Source organism: Leuciscus leuciscus (genome assembly GCF_965113295.1).
Source record: "Leuciscus leuciscus genome assembly, chromosome: 15".
NCBI lineage: Eukaryota > Metazoa > Chordata > Actinopteri > Cypriniformes > Leuciscidae > Leuciscus > Leuciscus leuciscus.
The window spans coordinates 6,272,158-6,288,286 of NC_138739.1; the positions used below are offsets into that span (position 1 = coordinate 6,272,158).

The 16,129-nt window shown below is 38.8% G+C and overlaps 1 protein-coding gene across 1 annotated transcript in view; it reads right to left on the reverse strand.

Annotated features, from left to right (window-relative positions):
• Nucleotides 1–2,673: 2,673 nt before the first annotated feature.
• Nucleotides 2,674–16,129, reverse strand: part of LOC309474878 (uncharacterized protein) — a gene marked incomplete at its 5' end in the record, with an annotated part of 127,136 nt that continues 113,680 nt past the window's right edge. Inside the window, 3 exons of the mRNA XM_082137497.1 lie at nt 2,674–2,840; nt 2,940–3,083; nt 3,319–3,642. Coding sequence (XP_081993623.1) covers nt 2,824–2,840; nt 2,940–3,083; nt 3,319–3,642 — 485 coding nt within the window. The 3' untranslated portion in view covers nt 2,674–2,823. The remainder of the gene's footprint in view (nt 2,841–2,939; nt 3,084–3,318; nt 3,643–16,129) is intronic.

A 16,129-nucleotide genomic window follows, 5' to 3' on the forward strand; every position in this document is an offset into this window, starting at 1 on the left:
AGAGAAGTGAAGCATTTACCACTTCTAGAAGATCTGCTTCTAAACTGTTTAACACACTTTTGAAAAAAGATGTGGGAAGTGTGTCAAGAGCGCAGGTTGATGTTTTAAGGTGCAGGGCTCAGCTGAGATTGTGTCCGTGAGCAGAGGTTGTTGTGGCGGAGTGGTGTTATCATGTCCATTTTGCTGCTGAAGTGAAGTCCCGTGGTCATTCATACTGTGTCCAGGTGTGTGTGTGCCGTTCAGATTGAGTGGATTGGCACAAACCGCAGAAGGATGATTTAGGGAGAAGTAGATATTGTCCTTTAACACTCTTGAACCAAGTTTGTTTGGGTGATGGCCATCCCGATGAAACAGTTGTCGTTGACTCCAGAAAAGATTGAAATTGTCAATGAAGTTCACTGCTTTTATATTGCAGGTTTTTTGCAGCCATGTATTTAGCCCAAGCAACCGTGAAAACCTGTTTGTTCCTCTTGCTGGTAGTGGTCCACTGATGAATGTTTGAACTTTCAGTCTTTTAAGTGTTTCAAAAAGTTTATTGAAATCCTTCTTAAGGAGTTCTGACTGCTCTTTATGAATATCATTCTTCCCCACATGTATGATGAGTCGATTAGCAGTCTTATGTTTCATCAGAATGTTCTGAAGTTCCCTGTTCATATCAGAAGTTGTTGCTTGTGGAAGGCAGCATGTAGTTGTATCCCTGCTGCTAATGTTTCTGATTATGGAGTCCCCCACTATCAGAGTCCTGGGCTCGGCTGCGCTCTGAGCAGAGTGCCGCTGTCTGCTCGACCTTGAGCGCCAGTTAGCATCAGTGTTAGCTACTGGCCCATTCAGTCTGTGTTCGATCACATTCATCACATTTGTGGATTCCTCATTTACATTCATTAGTACTTCAAATCTGTTCTCAAGATGTATAGGCAGTGGTAGCAGACCAGTGTTTGCAATCCTAGTCAGAGCTGTATCTGGGGTAGAGGATGCTACTGCGGTAATATGTGATGCTCGTGACAATCTGATGTCTCGAGTGCCTTTGGGTTTAGCTCCCTGTTTGTGCCATCGATTAGTAAGTCGATCGGCTTGTTTCTCTACCTGTCGAGGAGTACTAGTTTCATGGGACTCACCGGCTATATGCTGAGGGCGTCCATGACGAAGCTCTGTTGTGTGTTCCGTCTGGTTTGGTGGTCCCGTAAGTAACTTTGTTTCTAGAACTGCAATCCTTTGTAAAAGTCTGTGGCAGTTAGTGCAGCAAGTAGATTCCAGAAGAGGCATTTTCTCTCTTATCCTTGTAGGCAGTTGTGTTTTCCTTTCCCGGTATGTAAGCTGGTCGGGTAAAAGAATTCTCAGTTTTTGTAGTAATCCAAACTTTGTCGTATGAGCACTGTGCTGATTTGCTGAAGTTAAAATTAGGTGATAAAAGGAAATAAAATAAAGGAAATAAAATATAGAAAAAATAGGAGATCAAATGTAAAAGCGATAGAGCAAAACGCGGAGCAGTATGCAGGAGCGTCCGAACAGTAGCTGAGCAGGAAGTGTTCTGCTCAGGAAATTTGTCAATTTTTGAAAAATTTCTCAGGAAATTTTTCTCAGGAAATTGACTTCCTCAATTCAATTCAGGAAGTTGAATATGAATTGGAATTGGAATGACAGGAAGTGGAATTAAATTCATGGCAATTCAAAGAAATTCCAACACAGTCACACAACAGAAAGAATGTGTTGAATCTGTTACTTGGAAATGTAATTGCTCACTGTTATAAGTTACCCATTATAAATGTGGTTTGGATTACTTTATTTGGATTGAATCAACTAATTGAATTACACATTTTACCTCAGTAATACAACTAAATATAATTACATTAATTACATTAATTTTGTAATTTAATAATATAATTTTATTACATGTAACTAGTCACTCCTCAACCCTGCATACATTTTGTTCTAAAATATAGATAATGATAAAATTCTTGAAATAAATGATTTATTATTAAATTAATTTATTTTCAGTTCAAACTAATATAATTTATAGAATATGTAATGCAATCATATCTGACATACTGTATACTGTAAAGCTTAATTGTTAAACGCTTCACTTAAAATATGTATATTAATTTCTTTGAATTTTTATTGAATTGCAATTCTGCTTCCTTTAATTCAAATTCAATTCAAATTCAAGAATTGAATTGGAATTCAGGAGTCATTCTCAATTCAATTCTGAATTGTGCATAAGCCTGCTTAACACGGTATTGTATATTTTTCTTGCAGTAAATCTGCAACTAGAACATGTAACAGAGTTAGTTTTATGAGTTAATACGATTTAAAAACATTTTTAAAAAATAATATTTTAGAAGTATATGTTGTTTATACTGGAATTTATTGCAAAACACAAACAAACTAATTGGAAATATAAAAAATATATTAAATAATGTTTTTACAGATAGGCTTTAAGAAGCACCTGTTAAAAAAGTAGAAATAAAGCTGTATATGGTACACTGCTGAAATATTTAAAATATACATCAAGTTTGTATTCCTCTGAATAAATCATGAGAGACTCTTGAACCTCAGAGTGAGAAACTTTATTGATAAAGGCAAGAAAATACATATGACAAATATACAGCAGTAGTAAAGTGAGATCTGTGTGTCTCTTTATTATTATTACTTTGTACTTGAGAGAAGTTATAAACAATAAAGTGAAATATAAACAATAAAGTGACACTGTTAAAATCTGACACTGAAAGAGAGCACAAACTCAAATAATCATCAGTATTTATTATGAAAAAAACACTAGAAGAACAAAAACACACTTGAAGAACCTTTAAAGTTCAGCGTTCTGCTTTAGATTTCAATACTTCCTGAAAAAGATGAACATAAAAAGCCATACATTAATAAATCTCACAGATAATTATACATGCAAAATCAGTTTGTGAGAAATGACATCATCAATCATGTACCTGATGTGTGAATATGTGCTTGATCTCCTTCAGCTCTTCTGGATCTGATGTCATAAACCACAATAATGACAGTAGCCACGCCCACCAGAGCAGAGAGGACCAATCGGATCACAGCTTCAGTAGGACCACAACAGTGGACAGAGTCTGAGGAATAAACACATCAAACTGAGATCAGATCAGTCAATAAACACTAATATCAGCGCTGACATCAACTAATATTTCTGAATACACAGAAATATGATCAAATCAACAATCTTATATTCAGTTCCAAGTGAGTTTTTATACGGTCTGTCATCTCAAACTGTAAACGATTCAACAATTCAACATGTAAATAGTAAATAAGAATATTTGAAGGAGAAGAAAAAATATCTTTACTCACCAAAAACAGAAACTCTGAATACTTTTGATGACAATCTTCCTCTTGCTAACATCATCAGTAGTTTATAATCTCCAGCATGTTCAGTTGTGGTGTTTGTGATGGTCAGAGATCCAGTTTGATTGTCCAGCTTCAGTCTGTCTCTGAATCTCCCATCAAGAACATCATCATATACAGTGATTCTGTCGACCCGTTTATTGATTTCAGCTATTAAAGTGTTTTCATCTCCAAACCTCCACTCAATCACATCATAATCCTTCATTTCAGTAAGAGGAGAGTTTAGAGAGACTGAATCTCCCTCCTTCACTGACACTGACTTCACTTCATCTGTCAAACACACAGAGAACAAACAGAAACAGGGTTTGCAAAGATTAATACTGTTAAATAACTTTATAATGGTTTACTAAATAGTTAAAATTAAAATTTGAAATAAACAATATAAAATAACCAATACAAAATGTTGTATGAATTAATTAAAATTTTTGTCATTAAAAACAGGTGTAAATGTTTTTGAACTCACCAAAGACAAAGAGAATGAAACTCTTGATCTCACTGTTGATCAGTAGTTTATAATATCCATCATGTTCAGTTGTGGTGTTTGTGATGGTCAGAGATCCAGTTTGATTGTCCAGCTTCAGTCTGTCTCTGAATCTCCCATCAAAATCATCATCATATACAGTGATTCTGTCGAACCGTTTATTGATTTTAGCTATTACAGTGTGTTCAAACCTCCACTGAATCACATCATCATCCTTAATTTCAGTAAGACCAGAGTTTAGAGAGACTGAATCTCCCTCCTTCACTGACACTGACTCCAGGACTGAATCACCACACACACACACGCACACGCACACGCACACACACACACACACACACACACACACACACACACACACACACACACACACACACACACACACACACACACACACAGGGTTCATCACAGATTAAGACAATCACTTGATATATTATAAAAGTAAATATTTTAAAAGTTAAAATTGAAATGAATATCATCATTAAACACCAGAAACAAACTGAGTTTGAATTAATAATTGTATCTTTGTGCTGATTAAAATATAAAACAAGTGAAACTGATATTGAACTCACCAATGACATCGAGCCTGAAACTCTTTCTGATCTCATGGTTGATCTGTAGTTCATAATATCCTTCATGTTCAGTTCTGGTGTTTGTGATGGTCAGAGATCCAGTTTGATTGTCCAGCTTCAGTCTGTCTCTGAATCTCCCATCAAGAACATCATCATATACAGTGATTCTGTCGGCCGTTACATTGATTTCAGCTATTACAGTGTTTTCATCTCCAAACCTCCACTGAATCACATCATCATCCTTCATTTCAGTAAGATCAGAGTTTAGAGAGACTGAATCTCCCTCATTCACAATCTCAAACTCATCAGTCACTTCATAATCTCCAATCACACCTGAAGAACAGAGTTTTTCACAGATTAAAGCTTTTAAAATCACTTGATGTTGGTTTGATGAAGCTTCACTAAAATACTTTTAATCATGTAAATGTGAAGTGATTAATATTCTGCAGCAATTCAAAGACAAAAGATGATGAATGAAGAGAAATAGATTAATATATGGAACAATAACTAAAAAAGACACTTTTACTGTAATGTTTAATGTCACACTAAAACTAATGCTGTTGAGTATCTGAGCTTTATATTTACATTAATTTATTTAATCAATCAATCCATAATAACTGAGTTTTGAATTCAAACTTGATCTGACAGAAGAGAAAAAGAAAAGAAAGTGTTAGTATTAACTTAATGGAGGAAAAGAGTAACAAGCACCACTTAAATGTCCAGCCCGCAGAAGTCACACTTACCCTGTAACTATATGAACAAGAGTATATTTCTCCAGTATTTAAGCAAAAGTTACAATAGTTTTAGTTCTCAGTGCACTTTTGTTAAAAGAAAGTCCTGTATAAATTCACAGATATGTACCTATACTTTTTTAAAAGCCTATATGTATTGGTATACTGTTATTACAAAACGGTTTGCAGTGTCTGTTCTCGCTAAATTGCTCTCAAATGTAAGATTGTTGTATTATAATAGTAGAATAAGTAACGCTTAGCTCTAAAATACCGACAGTATAAATAATTTGTTAATTCTTCTGGTTATTACCCCTTTATTCCTAAAACTTTACATGATGTAGGTACACTATAATTACCGAAAGTTACACTGTAAATTAGTCTTTGCGGGCTGTAATTTAAAGCGTTACCAAGCAAACTCCAGCAGCTCGAGCTCTTACTAGAACCAGGAAGTGTGATCATATTAGCCCGGCTCTGTCAACACTGCATTTGCTCTCTATCAAACATTCATACATTTAAAAATCATGATGATTACTATAAACTACTATTACTAAGATCAGAGTTTAGAGTGACTGAAATAAACTATATCATAAAACAATGAAAAGAAAAAATGGAGTTTAATTTCATTTTGTCATTAAAAACAGGTGAAACCTAGCCTGGCAAGCCAGACCTACATCAAGATGTTAGGTCTGGAAACTCACCATAGACACGGCTTAATCCGATGGGCGGGATAAACGGCTGTCTTTCAAATTCCCTCTGCACGCAATAGGACAGCGCTTCAACCAACCAGAGCGTTTTCCCAACAGTGGAGCTAACGTTAGTTGATAGATTCAACTTTTTCCATATCTGGCCGGCAAAACGACGAACACATCTTCCTTTTTTTAAGAATGACTTAAGTGACGTTCTTTGCTCTTTTCTCAAAGAAAAGCTTAACATCAAGTGCTCCAGAGTCGCGGACAAAGCCGATTCGAAAGATGTTCGCCAGCAGCCGTCATTCTTTGTTTTCAAGTAGCAGGAACCGTCGCAACTCTGTCGTCATTATGTTAAGCCCGCCCCGCCTAATCTATACACGACGTGATTGGCCTGACCCAATTTAGGTTTTTGCAGCTCCAAAGTCTATGGAGAGTTGCTAGACTGCCCTGGCTGCAAAATACATTTTGCTGCCGCTAGGGTGCGTCTAGATTTCTAGGCTAGGTGAAACCAATATTCTATTTAACCCTTTCACGTGTGATTCTGACTGGGGGAGTTTATCAAGGCGACATTTATTTTAAAACGTTTTCCCATTATTGTTTCCATGGCGAACCGTCATGATCTTGATTTAAAATGTGAGATGGCGCCGCCATGTTTGTTTGCGCCGCAGTTCAAATTGTCTGAAGAGTTTGAATCAGACAGTTATGTGACATCATCACTGAACATTCCTAATCCCAAATGTGGGACCGTATCACTCAAAAGGTTTACTCACTGTAGACACTGAGCCTGAACCTCTTGATCTCACTGTTGATCTGTAGTATATAATCTCCATCATGTTCAGTTGTGGTGTTTGTGATGGTCAGAGATCCAGTTTGATTGTCCAGCTTCAGTCTGTCTCTGAATCTCCCATCAAGAACATCATCATATACAGTGATTCTGTCGGCCGTTACATTGATTTCAGCTATTAAAGTGTTTTCATCTCCAAACCTCCACTGAATCACATCATCATCCTTCATTTCAGTAAGATCAGAGTTTAGAGAGACTGAATCTCCCTCCATCACTAACATATCACCAGACACACCTGAAGAACAGAGTTTTTCACAGATTAAAGCTTTAAAATCACTTGATGTTGGTTTGATGAAGCTTCACTAAAATACTTTTAATCATGTAAATGTGAAGTGATTAATATTCTGCAGCAGTTCAAAGACAAAAGATGAGGAATGAAAATGAGAAATAGTTGAACAGTTTTATATAATCAATAACTGCATTAAAACTGACACTCCTGAAGAACAGAGTTTTTTTTTTATCACATCAGAACAGAAACAACTGAAACCAGAAAAACACATTTAAAACTCACCATCCAGACGCCACAAACACAAACAGAGCAAAACTAATTTGAGAAACATTTTCTTCATCGGTTCACTGAAAAGCCCACGATAGTAACTCTTAATGTCTGAAACACTCAGATTGCTCTGAAAGACTGAACTGAGATATTTATCTGGTTGTGTGTGAATCCTCCCCCAACCTCAGTTAGTTTCCGCTCACACATCCGTCTCCTTTAACATCACGAAAATCAACAAGCTTTTGCTGATCTTACATTTTCAAATGAATTCTGGCCCTGAATGAAAACTAATAGCAGAAGAGTGAAATATTGGATTAGATATCTGTATCTACTGGTGTGTTATTTAGTGCTGTGAGCTGTCAATCATATTTGACCTCTGACTCTTATTTGACTGTTGATGGATTCACTTTATTTCAGTGTAAAGATGTTTTGTGTGGAGTGGAAGATTGTGAGCTTCTTATTAGCAGGAGAGAAAATGAAGAAACGCTTCAGCCACAAACTACTGACACACACAGAGACGACAAACATCCAGCAGAAGCTGTTTATCCACCGACAGATCAAACCAGACACACAGATGTTTGTACAGACAAAATAAAAGAGAAAAACATTCATATAACTCAAAAGCCACTAAATAACATGTATAATGTTTGTCTGTGTTGTTGCAACAAAATTCATTAGTGAACATTAATGCAAATACACAGTAACCTGTAAATGTAATCGTTCATTTAGAGAAATATAATTTGGTTGCCAGAAAGTTTGGGACTTTGGAAAATTTTATGAGAAGAGCTTGAGTTCATAATCAGATATTTTGCTTTTGATTGCAGACTTTGGTATTTTGGTGAATCTGAGCAAAATAACTCGTTTTAAAACTCTAGTTGAAACACATGTGCTTAGCTAAGTGCTAAAGCATGCTATTATCAGCATAAAACAGGAAGTTGTTGTAACTCAATCATACAATGTGCAATCTCCCCCACACTTCACACGTTTAATAAATGCCCTGGCCTGAAGACACATACATGCCTAAATGTAGTTATAGTCATAGCGCCACCAGCTGGCCAGTGCTAACTGAAGCGTCACATTGCAATGTTCGCCTAACAGCTTCTGTCAACATAAAGTCCACCTTCTTTGATTTGATTGGTCATCTCAAATATTTTTGACAATGACGAGCGGTCAGATGACGGCTGAACTCAGCTCAGAGGAGAAGGTCTGTTTAATATTGGTGCTGTGCAATATCTCTGCAGCACCAAAGAAGAGTCAATACTATATTAGGCAATTATTTCACAAAGTACACCTCGTAAAAATACTGTGGTCCGGACCTCGGTGACCTCATAGCTGCTACGGCCATGTCTTTGAGGCATAGCTGGGTGAAATTTATTTTGAAAAACAAAATGTAAAAATGTCTTCAAGTAATGTTCGCCACAAGCACCATTTTACCAAACAAAACTTTTCTTTGGGACATCGCAAGGCTGACAAATTCTATTTTTTTTCTGGGTTAGGACTACTAAATGAACAGAACTATTCGACTGATTTTAGTCTCACAGTGTAAAGGAGGCCAACTAGTAAGAGTTAGTAGAGGTCAGCTGTGGTCTTTAGTGTCCTTGTTAGTGTGCCCTCCTCCCATGTTGGAGACGCTGGTTCGAAACTTGCTCAAGCAGGCTGAGTAGGACCGGTCACATGTGGTGCCGTGACCCGGATGGGAATGAGGTTTGGGGGGCGAGTGTAATGGAGGCAAGCTAGTAAGAGCTGTGAGAGTAAAGCCCCTGGTCTCGAGGTGACTTGGTGACTGATGATAGAGACTGCAGTCTTTATCGCCCTTGTTACTGTTCCCACACACATCCCACGAGTGCTGTAGTTAGGACGATAAGGGCCCAGCAGAACCACCAATGTTTTTTTCCCATATTGAAAATTTCAGAAGTTCCGTAATGAAATGTATAATGTTTGATTCGTTGAATTGGTGCATATCTTCAGTAAAATACAGGTTTGTTTACATTTTATTTTATGTATAACATCATTACTTTGCTGTAAATCATTTAACTTTATGCAAAGCATACAGGGACACAACCTAAACGAGTGTTGCTTCAGTCTTTTCACTTCATGGAAACACCTGATGCCTTGCATAAAATAAATCATTTTATTGGGTAAGACACTAAATCTAAACACTTTGGATGATAAAATATGTCCGCAGAGTTGCTCACAGTTTGTTTATGGCCAGATTAAATATGTCATGTTCAGCCAGTAGAGGAGAGTATTAGAGACATCTGATCTGTACAATAACACCTCAAGACATGTGAGAACCTTTTAGTGTGATTAGAAGTCATTTCTAAAGTCCACAATCAAATAAAGTTAGGATTGTAAAAAAAAAAAAAAAAAAGTTAAAAAGGAAAGCATCACGAGTTATCACGACTAACACTCGCATTTGACACAGAGTATTAATGAGAAAATATGTTGCCGTTTCTTCTCAAATTATATTCTAGGGTGGAAATGAGCCACCTAAAAAAAACCAAGTAAATGCCAACAAATAAAGTCATTACAAATAAATGAAGATTCATAAATTATAAGAAAAATAGTAATATGAGAAATGACATCATCAACCATTTACCTGATGTGTGAAAATGTGCTTGATCTCTTTCAGCTCTTCTGGATCTGATCTCATAAACCACAATAATGACAGTAGCCACGCCCACCAGAGCAGAGAGGACCAATTGGATCACAGCTTCAGTAGGACCACAACAGTGGACAGAGTCTGAGGAATAAACACATCAAACTGAGATCAGATCAGTCAATAAACACTAATATCAGCGCTGTGGTACCTGCACATGTGTGACAGAGTGTGTTGATGTCCAGATGTGTGGTCTGGTTGCTGATGGGATTGTTCAGCACACAGCTGTAGGTGTTTTTATCCTGATATTCCACCTCCAGAGGTAGAGAGAGACTGATGCTGAGATCAGACACACTGATGCTGGACAATACACTGATTCCTTTTTACCAGGAGAGAGTCACATGACTCACATTCACCACTGATGAACACACCAATGAACATGAAGATGATGATGATGAACAGTGTGAAGAGTTACTGCTGATGACAGGAACAGGCAGACGAGCTGGAAAACATGAGAGAATAAAGACAAATGAGGATGAATGAAGATATTCCAGCAGAGGAAGAAACATGAGAGGAACCAAGATTATTAAAAGTAGAGCATTTAAAAAAATCTGAAATAGAAAGTTAAATATTAACCTGAAAAAAAGCTATTTAGACATTTTAAAGGGATAGTTCACTTTGAAATTAATTTTTGATATGTTTTAGCTTACCTCAAGGGCATCCAAGATGTAGGTGTCTTTTTTTCCGCAGTAGTTTCAATTTTGATATTTTTAGGTCAAACCGTTCTTGTCTGTCAGTCATATAATGCAGGTCGATGGTCACTGTCTCAAAGCACAAGCACAGAGTCCAAATTAAAACAATTCCCCATCATAAGTACACATTGATGGCCTAAGACACGAAACGAGCGGTTTGTGTGAGAAAATGAACAGTATTTATATCGTTTTTACCTCTTGTAACCACAGCCACGTCCAAGTGATCTGAGGGCGCGGGCGCTTCGGTCTGCGCAAGCCCCGGAAAGCGCCGGAAGTGATCTCTCGCGCCTGTACGTCACTCATTGTTTACACAGAGATTTCGGAAGTGTTACCTTTCACTGTGAAGATCTAAACCTATTTAGATATACAGGAAATCGCAATGGAAGACGATTTCGATATATCAACAGACAACGTTGAATTTTTTTCACAACCATATTTATTTGAACCAGAATACACAGATCAAGAACTCAGAGCGATGGAGGAAGCATCCGCTGCAGCAGCACGTCTTCAAGCCTAAGAGAGACAGAGATCTCTTCAAAATTGGTGGTGTTCTTGTAGCAAGTGTTGTGAGATGCCAACAGAAGTGGAGAGCATATGTTGTCACGAATGGAACATAGCAATGCCACAACTACAAGACGAGGACGAGGACATTGACATTATCCCATCATACACCTGCCTGACTGAAGATCCTGAGTTTTCTCCGCTTTTGAGCCGCAGCGTTTTGCATGTTGTGTTTAGTTTGCCACGTATAAACTGGAGGCGACGTCCAAGGCCAGAGGGACCCAATGGCACGCTGTCAATAGAGTGAGTAATGTGTTGTATTTTTATTATTATCGCTACGATTATAGGGTGCATTATAAACCAATTAATTAATTACAATTACTGCATTATATTTCAGACAGTGCAGATTGGTGGCTTATCGTGTGATTTTGGAGTGGATGCTGAAGGGGGAATATCTGGGCAGAAGAAATAGAAAAGTGTTACCCTCTTGTGTGGTGAAAGCCATCCGCGATAAATATCCATCCCCTTCCGGACGTTATGTGGGCTTCACAGAGGCAGACAATGCATTTGCAATGTTGTAGAAATTTGTATTGTACTGTTATAATTTGTCACAACGTTCTATATATATATTTTTTATAATTTTTACTTGTAATGTAAGCCTTTTCCTTATTTTACAGGAATTACCATTTATCACTGATATATGTGCAATCAAGGACTTTCTGAAAGTGCTGCCTGTTGTCATTATAATGTAAACTTCAGTTTTCTTTGAATTTCTAAAATAAAAACAAATTGCCACTACATTTGCATTTTAATTTGCACTAATAAACAATCTGTATTTATAATGGCTTCATATTTATATATAGATATTTAGAATAAAGAGTAATGACACTTTACATAAAAGCAAGCATTGTAAGTTTAATTTTCTTTAGCTGCTTTACATTCACAAATGAACAGTATTTTTCAGCAATAAGGGAATCAAACAAAACTATAGATGCAAATCAAAGAGAAAAATTAAATAAAGGCCTAATAAATACAAAAAAAACAAAAGCGGTGTAAATTTCAATAGAACCCTAGAATAAAAATGATCGCTGCAGACCCTCCTCAACTTTAGTAAGTTTATGGGTGTGTTGATATCCAGCCGAAGAGCGATCAACCATAACTTCAAGAGAGAAGGCTCATCAATTGGGAATTCATGAAAACTCACCACTCCCGGATGAGTTCGCGCGAGCATACGTAATTGTTTTCTTTTACGACGGTTGAAACATCCCGGATAAGCGCAAATTAGTACCATTTCTATTAGCCGTCTTACCTACAATCTCTGTAAACAATGAGTGACGTACAGGCGCGAGAGATCACTTCCGGCGCTTTCCGGCGCTTGCGCAGACCGAAGCGCCCGCGCCCTCAGATCACTTGGACGTGGCTGTGGTTACAAGAGGTAAAAACTATATAAATACTGATCATTTTCTCACACAAACCGCTCGTTTCGTGTCTTAGGCCATCAGTGTGTACTTATGATGGGGAATTGTTTAATTTGGACGATGGGGAATTGTTTTAATTTGGACTCTGTACTCGTGCTTTGAGACAGTGACCATCGACCTGCATTATATGACTGACAGACAAGAACGGTTTGACCTAAAAATATCAAAATTGAAACTACTGCGGAAACAAAGACACCTACATCTTGGATGCCCTTGAGGTAAACTAAAACATATCAAAAATTAATTTCAAAGTGAACTATCCCTTTAAGTAATTTGATACTTCTTCAGATTTACTTTAATGTTGCAATAAATAAAAGAAATGAAAACAATAATAAACTCACCAATGACAGTGAGACTGAAACTCTTGATCTCACTGTTGATCTGTAGTTTATAAAGTCCAGAGACTTCAGTTCTAGTGTTTGTAATGGTCAGAGATCCAGTTTGATTGTCCAGCTTCAGTCTGTCTCCGAATCTCCCACCATTATATACAGTGATTCTGTCGGCCCGTTTATTGATTTCAGCTATTAAAGTGTTTTCATTTCCAAACCTCCACTGAATCACATCACCATCCTTCATTTCAGTAAGATCAGAGTTAAGAGTGACAAAATTTCTCTCTCGCACAGACACTGACTTCACTTCATCAACACCAAACACTCCTGAAGAACAGAGTTTTTCACAGATTAAAGCTTTAAAATCACTTGATTTTGGTTTGATGAAGCTACACTAAAATACTTTTAATCATGTAAATGTGAAGTGAATAATATTCTGCAGCATTACAAAGACAAAATCAATAAAAACACATTTAAAATTCACCAACCAGACGCCACAAACAGAGCAAAACTAACATGTTCTTCAGCGGTTCACTGAAAGGCCACAATAGTAACACTTAAAATGTCTGAAACACGACTGAACTGTGATATTTATCTGGTTGTTCCTTCAGTCACAGTTTCCGTTCACATGTCCATCTCCTTTAACATCATGAGAATCAACAAGCTTTTTCTGATCTTACATTTATGGGCCTGTATGAAAACTAAGAGTAAACTATTGGATTAGATATATGTATCTACTGGTGTGTTATTTAGTGTTGTGAGCTGTCAATCATACTTGATCATGTTTTTTATGTTTTGTTAACAATTTTGCTCAATGTATCAAATATATCACGGACAGCTGACTCCTGGAGCTTTTCAAATTCTGTGTGGTTAGTTTGCAGCAGTGACAGAAATTAACTTTTCCATTATGTTATAGATTTGTACCTTTTTTGGGCATTTTTACCATAAGGGTATTTTATGTAAACTTTTATGTAAAATTCTTTACATGAAAACTAAACACACTGAACATACTCTGACAGAACACCCTCTCCCGGTAGGCGTGATCTCGCGCTGTAACAGGAGAAGTGAGCTAGGGATGGAGGGTGCTGTGGATGTGGCCGAGGCGATGCTGCAGGCAAAGAGCCAGGAGATGGCGAAGAGATGGCAAAGGGTGGGCATGCCAAGGCAAGCTGGAGGAGGTTTACGCAGAGGACGGCTGACTGGGCCGACAGCCCACGGCAGAGATGAGGGACGAGGGAGGGAGGAGTCCAGGTGGTGTTGAGGCAACAGAGACGTGGCCGATGGATCCGCAGGCGGTGTTTGGTGTTTTTAGCCCCCAACGGCGCCTTCCAGGCAGCAAGGGGATGGGTAGGTTTAGGGTTGAGGTTAGGGTTAGCAGCCTGGAAGGAGCCATTTGGGGCTAAAAACACCATCGAGCTCCGCAGGCACAGAGCTGATGGAATCAAGAAACATCGCTGGCACTGGATACCAAGGCGATGCCGCGGCGACAAACGTCGAAGGTGGAGCCAGAGAACCCGAGGGCTGAGGTGGAGCCGGCGTGATGGAAGACAGAGGTGACGCCAAGGGGAAGGAGAAAACCATTTCTGCCACGGACATGTGGGCCACCCGCTGCACTCCGTCCCTCCACTCCTACGGCTGCAGCGGGTGGCCCACATGTCCGTGGCAGAAATGGTGTGACGACTGACCAAGGGGGAGCCGGCAGGACGAGGGAACCCGGTGAAGCCGCAAGTCCGAGGGTCTCAGGTGGAGTTGAAGGTTGGAGGAGCCAAGATGGAGCCGACAGGTTGACGGGCCGAGATGGAGCGAAGAGAAAATGGTCCAGAGGCGAAGACGCAGGATCCTCTCGCACGCATGCATGAGCTGCAGCTCGACGTCACAGGGACTCCCTGGAGCTGTAGACATCCGGCAGCGGCGGGGCTGAGGGACTTGCTGAGCTTCGCGGTGTCACAAAACTTGTCAGAATAATATTTAGAATAGCACAGTCCATGTAGATTGAAGAAATTATAAAATCATAGTTCATAGTGCTGTCTAGAATCAGCGATGATGAAGGTACCGGGTGGGATAGGGAGGAAGTTGAAACTTCCCTTCTTGAAGTCTATCAGCCAGTTCTCATTCTTCGTACTCACTGTTCCCTTGTTCGCTGATGTCGCTGACTCACCCCTCTGGTCAGAAAACACCAGCCGTGCCGAATCGTACCACACACTGGAAAAGTAAAGTGAGCCGAGCCGTGCCATGCAGTGGAAAAGTGCCATTACAGTATGATGGAGCTCCACTTCCAGGACGAGGGGCAGCTCTGTCCTCAGGCGGGGGGCAGCTCTCCGTCTGCGGGGGACTCACACTATTTCTCCGCGGTCGATGGTGGTGATTCTGGCTCTGGGTCTGGCTGTGTTCTGGATCGGGGAAGGACGCTCTCCAGACACCGGATGATGGCTTCTTTCCAGTTCTGACCGGTGGTGTCTGGGAAGTCAACGGGATGATGGTAATTTACCCTGATCCAGAACAGTGACTCCAGGGTCTCGTCGTCATGGGCTGGTGATGGCGAGATAAAAAAAAAAAACTTTTTAAAGAAAAAGACAAAAAATCTGTGCTCTCAAGAGCCACAGCAGCAAATCGAGCTGCATAATCCATATCTTGATTCGGTCTTCTGTCACGGGTGTGTGCAGGCAGTCGAAGACAATGTCTTTGTTCCAGACAAAGTTTAGTAGTAAATCCCCAAAAGGCAGACAGACAGACAGATAGTGCAGACTGACAGACTGTAAAGGGAGAACTTAAATAGTGACTCAAACAAGATGATTAATGACACAAAGCTGATGCAAACGAACAAGGAACACAGAAGATGAATGAAAACAAACTAAAAGTCCATGAAAACTAAACACACTGAACATACTGTGACAATAATGTTGATATTGTTTTGAATACAACTTGAAAAATATTAAAACAATAAAAAATATTTAAAAAAATTAAATGATACTTTAAATATGACACTAAAACTACCAGTATGTGGCGGCAAGTCACTGTCTTAATGAATAAGTCTCTGAATAATTAATTCGGCCGATTCATTCAAAACAACCGACTGATTCAGGAACGAAGCAAGTGACTGCATTTAATAATGGGTCTTTGAATCATCTTTGACTCACCCAATTCGTTAAAAAATACAGATTCAAACAAAACACTGCTGTGTGTGAGTTTCTCTGAGACGCGTGACTGCTCTTCTGTGGATTTGTTTGTAGCCTATATGATATAACTATATTCTTTGTGAAACAGAGCAAAAACAGACAATTTTGTGTC